Below are 9,063 nucleotides of genomic sequence, written 5' to 3'. Positions count from 1 at the left end.
CGACGCAGAAACCGTGCACAATTCTGGGTGAGGCGCTGGCCAAGAAGAGAAGCGCACAGCTTGCGCCGCTTCCCCGACAGCCGCATTCCTGCGCGAATTGGCGTGGACTCGAACCGTGGCAGAAAGTAGGTTATTTGTCGGGCCGTTGCTTCTGCTTCGGTGGCGTGCTTTCCGCGTTACGGGGAAAGGAAAGGTCGGCCCTGCGGCGGCAGCGGAAGTGCGGGCTGCGGGGCCTCGTGGCCCGGAGGCGCAGGCGACAATAGGATGAGGCTTGAGGCCTGACGCCTGCGGCCTGCAGGGAGCGCGCATGCGCAGGAGCGGATTGTCGGCTGCTCCGGGAGGGAGGGGGGAGCTGGGGGGCGGGGGGAGAGCGGGGGGGGGGGGGAGGGCGGGGGGCTCACATCCACTTCCGGCCCAGCCCGCGGCCGGCCGCTCCAGAGCCGCGCGGTGGCGGCTCCGACACGTGTTGTTGGCTTTGGATGCCCAGATCGCAGGTATGTCGTGCGGTGCTTTCCCGGCGCGCGTTTCTTGCCGTCCATTTGGAAGTTAGGCTGGTGGCTGCACTGTGGAGTGGCGGCGTCTGCAAGACTCTACCTCTACCTCCACGTGAAAGACGGGACCTTCACCCGGCTCTTCAAGGCGCTTGCACTTGCGCTTGCCCTTCTCTTTAGGGCCCCTGTTGTGCCACGATGCAGCAGGCTTTAGAACGAGCTCTGGACCGTGCGGAGTATGTCATTGCCAGTGCCCAGCAGAGGCCTCCTAAAAGGAAAGGCTCAGCGAGTGGGGGCGCATCTCTGGATGAAAAACTTTATGACCTATATGTGGAAGAATGCGGGAAAGAGCCTGAGGCTACGGAGGAATTAAGAAGCAACGTGAACTTGTTGGAGAAGCTCCTGAGGAGAGAGTCGTTGCCGTGCTTAGTGGTCAACCTATACCCAGGAAAGGAGGGATATTCGCTGATGCTCGAGGGCGAAAATGGATCCTATTCGGAGACCATTCGACTGCCTTACGAAGAAGGGGAGTTGCTCGAATACTTGGATGCTGAACAATTGCCTCCTGCTCTGGTGGATCTCCTGGAAAAATCTCAGGTTAACTTTTTTCACTCTGGGTGTGTCATAGCCCAGGTACGGGACTACCGGCAGTGCAGTCGGGAACCTCCCGGCTACGCGAGCAGGCACGTTCTCCTGCGGCCAACGATGCAGACGTTAGCCTGCGACGTGCAGTCCATGACCAGCGATGACCAGACCTGGACCCAGGAAGACAGGCTTTTGCTGGAGAGCCAGCTGATCTTAGCCACGGCCGAACCGCTGTGTCTTGATCCTTCTGTATCAGTAGCCTGCACTGCAAACAGGCTGCTCTATAACAAGCAAAAGATGAACACTGGCCCCATGAAAAGGAGCTTCAAGAGGTATTCTGCACCCTCCCTGAACCGGCAGCAGGAGCTGTCTCATCGTCCACCTCCTGCTGAGCTGAGAGTATGGGCCTCTTGCAAGAAAAGCAGAGAAAGGCAAGCGGGTCCGCAGCACGACCTCAAAATTTCTAAAGCGGGGAACTGCGTCGATATGTGGAAACAGAGACCCTGTGACTTGGCCGTACCTTCCGGAGTGGACGTGCAGAAATACGCCAGGGGGAAGAAATCCGCCAGATACGATGGCTCGCCACCAACGGCCTGGCCAGCCCACAAGGTAGAAGGTGATTCCGTATTGGGCTATGAAGCTGGCGGTGAGTCTCAGACAGCGCAGCTGACTTCCGTGCAGCCGCCGAATGACCCACCTTTGTGTGGAAGAAGAAGGCCCTGCAAAGAAGCCAGACGTGAGGGACAGGGGTCTCCTCCGCACTCCTCCACAGACGACCATCCAGACAGTGTCCGGCCTGGCTCAAAGACGGATGCTGGGACGGAAGCCATTCGGTCAGCTGTCTTGGTCCAGCGCAAGGCCAAGTGTCCCGCCACCGCGTCACACGGCTCCAGTGGCCCAGCCAGCCTCAGCCAGCCGCCTCCCGGGAAAGAAACAGCACAGCCTGAGACGGTGTCGGTTTGGTCTTCAGTCCTGGGGAAGGGAGTCAGCCATCCACCTCTACGCTTCAGACCTTCCTGGAGCTCAGGAGGGACTCGGTCGGGCAACAGTTTCACCCCAGTGGAGGCAAGAGGCTTCTTTAAATCTCCAGCTCCTGCTCCTGCTCCCGCTCCCGCTCCTGCTCCTCAGCCCCCGAGTCTTTCCCAGAATTCGTCTGTGGACGTGAATCGAGTGAGCATGTTTCCCGCAGCCGCCCTGTCCAGCAGCAGCTCGCCACAAGGAACCCTGGCCCCCCTGGTCACGGCCAACTCCCAGCAGTCCTCTGCGGGAGCGACTCGAGGTAGCACGCTTCCTGCAGCCACACTGTCCACCGCCGGCTCATCACAGACAACCCTGGCCCCCCCGGTCACGGCCAACTCCCAGCAATCCCCTGTGAGAGTGATTCGAGTTAGCATGCTTCCTGCAGCCACACTGTCCACCGCCGGCTCATCACAGACAACCCTGGCCCCCCCGGTCACGGCCAGCTCCCAGAAACCCTTTGCGAAACAGGTGACTCAAGTTAGCATGTTTCCCGCGGCCACCCTACCCACTACCGGCTCATCACAAAGAAGCCTGGCCACCCAGGTCACGGCCCGCTCCCCTGGCCCCAACATCATCCAGCTGGCGGGCCCGGTCTGTGGAGCCCAGGCTTTGGCGAGGGGTTCCAGGCCCGGGCAGGGCTCTACCGCTGGGGCCACAGATCCTGCGGGAATCCAGCCCGGCAGCCTGCCCTCGGGAGCTCGGCCACCAAATGCAGTGCGCACTGCAGCACAGGCTGCGTCTCCAGTCCGCGTTCAGTTTTTTTTAAAAAATGCTTCAGGCCTCAAGCCGGTGACTCTGCTGGAGCTTCCGCAAGGTTCGCTCCCTTTGAACGCCCAGCAGCAGCCAGAGCAGCGGCTCTATCAGTTGATTCCACAAGAACAACTTCAGCAAGCCTCCGCTTCTGGTCCTTGGCAGCCAGTGCCACGGGGTCCCGGTGCCCGAGGCCCAGCCCCTCCAGAGACGGCCTCACCTGCTCAGCAGGCCGTTGTCCTGAACCTCCTGGGACAGGGACGGGGCCGGGGACAGGGACGGGGACAGAGACAGGGACAGGGACAGGGGAGTTTGCTGCAGCCCCAGGCAGCTGTGTTGTCTCTGCTTGGCTGTGCTGCAGAGAACCAGGGAAGAGCCCGGCCGAGCGGCCCTCGGCACACGCTGCAGCTGTCCCCTGCCTCGCAGCCGTGGCCACAGCAGCAGGCGCAACAGCATAGAATCTTGCAGCACCCGGTGGCCGTGACAACTGTAGCCACCCAGACGGCTCAGCCTTCTTGGGGCCAGCGGGCCGCAAGCCAGTCCGAAGGTAAAAAGAACAGAGGCCCGCCTTCCCCTCCCAGATCCTGAGTCTCACTCATTTCCTCTCTTTAAAAACACCAGAGCGTCGGCCCAAGTGAACTCCGAGGTTTTCCTTCGTTTGGGGTTTTTTGATTTTTGCTCTTTTAACGTGTCAGCATCTTACCTTTAGATGTACGAACTGTACAGAAGCGCAACCTCGTGAGTTTTGCACAGAAACAAGGCAGTGATTTAAGAAACTGGGATCGTTTTGCTTAAAGTGATCGAAGTGCCCAGTTCAGTAGTGCTCAGTATATTCACACTGCTGCGCAGCGCGTCTCTAGAATTGCTTTCATCCTGCAGAAGCGACGCTCTTGTCCCCGTCAAGCACCAGCTCCCCATTTCCCTGTCCCCCAGCCCAGGCATGCACGGTATCATTTTCTGTGTCCGCGAGTGTGACTGCTTTAGAGCCTTCGGATAAAGTGCACTCGTGGAACAGGAGGTGTCCTTCTGTGACTGGCTTACTTCACTTAGCGTAACGTCGTCACCGTCAAGGCTCACCCCTGACGCGTTGTAGCGTGGACGGGAAGGCCATAGGTTTTTATGGGGCGCCTGGGTGGCTCGGTCGGTTAAGGGTCTGGCTTCAGCTCAGGTCATGATCTCGCGATTTGTGAGTTCGAGCCCCGCGTTGGGCTCTGTGCTGAGAGCTCGGAGCCTGGAGCCTGCTTCAGATTCTGTGTCTCCCTCTGTCTCTGCCCCTCCGCTGCTCATGCTCTCCCCCCGCCCCCCCCCCCCCGTCTCTCTGTCTCTCTCTCAAAAAATGAGCGAACGTTAAAAAAAAAAAATGTAATGGTGTCACTGCACATAATCGGTACTGAACTGACCTATTAATGTTTATCTATTTTTGAGAGAGAGAGAATGCACGAGTTGGGGGAGAGTCCGAGAGAGAGGGAGACACAGAATCCGAAGCAGGCTCCAGGCCCTGAGAGTTCAGCACAAAGCCCGACGGCGGGGCTTGAACTCCCAAACTGTGAGGTCATGACCTGAGCCGAAGTCGGGTGCTTAACCAACTGAGCCACCCGGGCGCCCCTGAAGTGACCTGTTAAATAGGAGAAACACCTTTCGGAAGAACGTCGTTTGGTGTGTGTCAAAAAGGTTCGCGTGCAGCGTATTAAATGCAATCCTTACGAATTAGTTTTGAAAGAAACTGTGAAAACTACCAAAAGATGATGCTTGTCAGGCTCACATGGAGGATGTGGGAGCCCTCCCAACGTGCAGAGTGGCTCAGGGGCACCCGTGTTGGGGGCGGTCCACAGGCTGAGCTCAGCCCTTCTCCTCCAGGTACAATCACTGGGCCTGAAAAGGCACTTGTGGGAGGTCTTTGCTTTCTCCCTATCAAATCATTTGCTTGTTTTAGAACTCCAGGTTATTTGCAGAGATTGAACAGCTAAACATTTGAAAATGAGTTTTGTTTGTTTGCTTTTCAAGCGTTTGCTACCTTGGTCACTTCTGAGGTGGAATCCACCCCCCCGGCCCCCCACCCATTCCTGCCTGTCCCCTCCCGGTGATCATCACTTGTTCGGCAGCCCCTGCTCCCTCGTGTCTGTTCCTTCTGTCTTGTGTCAGTGGGGCTCAGCAGATCCCCAAAGTTCGTTCTCTTTCGCCTTTCTTTTTATCGAGGTGTAATTCACAGAAGCGACAAGGAACCATTTTAAAGTTACGGCCGCGTGGCATTGAGCGCCTTTACGTTGCTGTGCGACCACCTCTTCTATTTCCAAGACGTTTTCATCACCCCAGAGAAATCTCTGTAGCCACTAAGCACGGGGTCCCGTCCTCCCCGCCCCCCCCCCCCCCCGCCCCGGAAACACCAATCTGCTTTCTGGTCTGTGGACTTTCCTGTTCTAGATGCTTGCCAATGATGGAGTCAAATGGTATGTGACCTTTTTTGTCTGGCCTCGTTCACTTGGCATAGTGTTCAAGGTTCCTCTTCGGTGTAACACGGATCGGGCTTCGTCCGTTCTTTCATGGCTGAATAATATTCCCTTGTCAGCACAGACCGCATTTAGCTCCTCCGTTATCCACTGATGGACACGGAGGTTGCTTCCAGCCTTTGGGCATTGTGAACGGCGTTGCTAGGATCCTTGGCGTTTGAGAGCTTCGTCTGTTTTGTTCCCTTGCCATTTCCAAAGGGCAACCTGTCCACATAAAATTTGTTTTCTACGTACACATGCATGTGTCCCTACCTCTTGCCCTAAGAAAGAAGGGAAATGTGGCCTGGCAGTTCCAAAAGAGATGAGTGAAAAGGCGGGTAACCGGTGGGTGACTCCCACGTGATCGACCCGGCTGTGCTAATGGGCTACGGACCCTGGCGACGGAGGATTTTGGCCAACTTCAAGCAAACGAGTCAGATGTGCCACGTGAGTGACAGGGAGCCCATGAGAGCTTTGTGTAACCCATCGTGGACATCTTTGGGTGTGGTGGCTGCGCTTTGAAGAAGTGAACTTGCTCAGGAGAGTGTGTGCTAGGCCTTGGGAACCAGCTAGACGCCCGTGCTCAGAATCTCACCTGATTCGATGTACTTGTTTCCTTTTGCCCTCTATCTGGCCCTTTTTTTGTACTGGTGACCCTTGAACCGGGTGGGGGTTAGGGGCGCCGATTCCCCACAAAGTCAAAAATCTGTGTGTAGCTTTTGCGTAACCAAAAACTTAATCCCTAATAGCCTACTGTTGACCAAACACCTTACCGCTCACTTAAACCGTCGAGTAATATATTTTGTACGTTATATGCGTTACAGACTGTATTCTTACAATAAAGTAAGCTAGAGAAATAATGCTATTACGAAAATTATAAGGAAGAGTAAGTACATTTACAGCCCAGTACTTATCTATGGAAAAAATATGCATATAATGGACCTGCACAGTTCAAATCTATGTTGTTCAAGGTTCAGCTGTACTACACGGAGACATAGCTGAGCTTGTGGTTGAGTAATGTGGCAGTCCCTTCCTAGGCAAGCAAATAAATTCAGCTTTGTATCAGATTACCGTTGGTGGTCTATGTTATTTCTTTCTAATCATCCCCTCCAAGGTTGGTAGTTCGATGCCACTGCAATTTGATGCAAGGGTAAGCACTTCTCAAGTAAAATCCCAGGGTATGTATTTATTCACAACCTTGTAAGGAGGACTTCCCGTGTGCCTCGTACCGTCTTAGGGCCCCACCTGGGATGGGGAGAACAGAGACAGCAAGGAAAAGGAAAACACCTCTACAGAATCTAGGTCCTATTCACTCTCAGATCATTTTGTCCTTTAGCAATGTAAGCTATGTTCCCAATATGATAAAGTCTCAATAGAATAATGAATGTTAGACATACAAAGATAAGTACACACTAAGAGATTGGGAAAGAGAAGGCTCAAGGTTTTAGTGGCTTCACACCCTGTCACAAGTCAGAGGGCAGAACACAGACCATGAGATGATGGAGATACGATTAGATGGAAAAGTACTGCTCAGCCCCTGAAGTCCAGGCACGTGGACTTCTGCACTGAGAATTGTACTTTTCTATAAGTGGCAAGTTAAAAATCTGTCCTCCCATTCTCGATTTCTATTTTGAGAAAATCTGGGGGGAAATACCCAATTCTAAGAAGCTTCTGTTTTCTTACAAGTGCCACACGCACGTTAGGTTCCTTACTGGACAGGTTGTCTCCAGGGTCCTGTTCCCACTTCTCCCCACCTTCCAGCCGACACCAGTCTTGTCTTTGGTGTTGTGTGTTGCCACCTACGGTAGCACCGTGGCCACCTGTTCGTTAGAGAGAGCGGAGTTTCGTCTTACCGGAAAGGATGAGGACAGCCCTGATAGAGTCTTAGCAGTGTTTCAGGTAAATATTTTTTCCAGGAAATCATCTTTCGTCTCCAGAACTTCAGTACTTCAGCTTCAGGGAAAATGTACTTAGCTGCTTTAAGTGCATCTTGAAAAGCACCTAGGCTATAAAATACAGGATTTCTCCCCCTCTCTCCTCACTACATGCTAGGCTAGGCACTGTTCTGTTGTACATTTTAACTCACTCAGCCCTTGAGAGGACCATGTAAGGAAGGTGCAAATATGGACGAGGAAATAAGGCATTGGTAGCTAAAGTTCTTCACCCATCTATGAACCGTCAAAGCCCAGATTTGGACCCAAGCCTCTCGGGGTAAGAGACCATGTCCTCTCCCAAACTGCCGTCTCCACCGCCTCGGTGAGAGCAAGACATAGACCCATCCACAGTGGGCTCACCATATGGCTGGAGAGACCCCAAGGCATATGGATGAAATGACAGATTACAGCCTGTCATTTAACTATATGCTGGTGTTCGAGGGGAGCTAATAACTGACATTTCTACCATAGTTTGGAACCATCTGAAAGAGAGAGCGATTCAGGAGTCAGCCAGACACCAATATATTCTCTTTGTAAGTGACACTCATATATTAGAAGATGTCATTGAGATCTGGGCCAAGCAAGTGTCATACTACTGCGCCATGGGAGTAGGGACATCCTGGGAGAAGTGAGTGGGCAGAGCAAGGCTGAGGTTAAATTGTACATAGTGGCCAGATTACTGAATGGTTATGACGGCAGGCTGGAAAGGAGCTGCTTGCAAGGCAGGCATTACTCATTTAATCCTCAAAATGACCCTATTGGTGGTCAGTGTTGTGAACTCCATTTTCTTTTTTTTTTCTTTGTTTCTTAAATGTTTATTTATTTTTGAGAGAGTGCGAGCGGGTGAGGTGCAGAGAGAGAGTGGAGGGAACAGAGGATCCAAGGCAGGCTCCGGTGCTGACAGCAAGGGCCCGATGCGGGGTTCAAACTCACGAACCAGGAGATCATGACCGGAGCTGAAGTTGGACGCTTAACCTACTGAGCCACCCAGGTGCCCCCCCTCTCCTCCATTAACTCCATTTTCAAGTGAGACAGCTCAGAGCGAGGGTGCTGTGACTGATGTAGCTGATGGAGGGCCCAGGATTTGAACTTAGACAGCCTGGCTCCAGAACCCATGATCTTAACCACATTGAAGCTGCTTAATACATTTGCAGGGTCAGTCTGGGAGTAACTAGGACTAGGTACAAATGCTGTTTATAAAATTCCTTCCATAGGAAAACACTTATAAATCATACTTAGAAAACGTCCCTTTCATAGGGCGGGACGTCCTCCATATAGAGGACACACATTATTGACCTCCCTGTAGTTGCGAGTTACCTGGTGTATTGAAATGAGCACACTTATCCCAAAGTGAGTTCCCATTCCTGAGTTCAAGTCCCACGTCAGGCTCTGCGCTGACATTGCAGGGCCTGCTGGGGACTCTTTCCTCTCTCTCTGCCCCCTCCCCCTTGCACTCTCTCTCATTCTTGAAATAATAAACTAAATAAAATAAAACTAGGATTTAAAGAGATTCAAATACAGCATGAGGGTGACCAAGTGCCCCAGTTTGCCCGGGACTGAGACCACTCCAGGGATATGGGACTTGCAGGGCTGATACCAGGACAGTACTGGGCCAACTGGGATAAGTTGGTCACCCTCTACATGCACATATCTTCCCACACATGCAAACTTTCTGAAACTAGATGCTATGATTTCAAACTTAAAGATACATCAGGTGAATTAAAAGAGAGGATGGCTACTCTTGCAGCCATACTTAGTAATCTGAGTGAAGGGAGGAAATATCTCAAACCATAATAT

The 9,063-nt window shown here is 53.1% G+C and overlaps 1 protein-coding gene across 1 annotated transcript; it reads left to right on the top strand.

Moving 5' to 3' along the window:
* The first annotated feature begins 433 nt into the window (after positions 1–433).
* LOC113597740 (transcription factor SPT20 homolog) lies at positions 434–4,873 on the top strand. Its single transcript, XM_053202180.1, has one exon. It carries the CDS (start codon positions 690–692, stop codon positions 3,432–3,434), a length of 2,745 nt encoding a protein of 914 aa, XP_053058155.1. The 5' UTR covers positions 434–689; the 3' UTR covers positions 3,435–4,873.
* The last annotated feature ends 4,190 nt before the right edge of the window (positions 4,874–9,063 follow it).

The sequence above is a fragment of the Acinonyx jubatus genome, chromosome X (genome assembly GCF_027475565.1).
Source record: "Acinonyx jubatus isolate Ajub_Pintada_27869175 chromosome X, VMU_Ajub_asm_v1.0, whole genome shotgun sequence".
Classification (NCBI taxonomy): domain Eukaryota; kingdom Metazoa; phylum Chordata; class Mammalia; order Carnivora; family Felidae; genus Acinonyx; species Acinonyx jubatus.
The sequence above is the reverse complement of the archived record's forward strand: the minus strand, read 5'-3'. Positions and strand labels throughout refer to the sequence as shown.

Bases quoted from the DNA above. Each gene is read 5' to 3' on its own strand.
- LOC113597740 (XM_053202180.1), top strand. From the start codon at position 690: ATGCAGCAGGCTTTAGAACGAGCTCTGGACCGTGCGGAGTATGTCATT.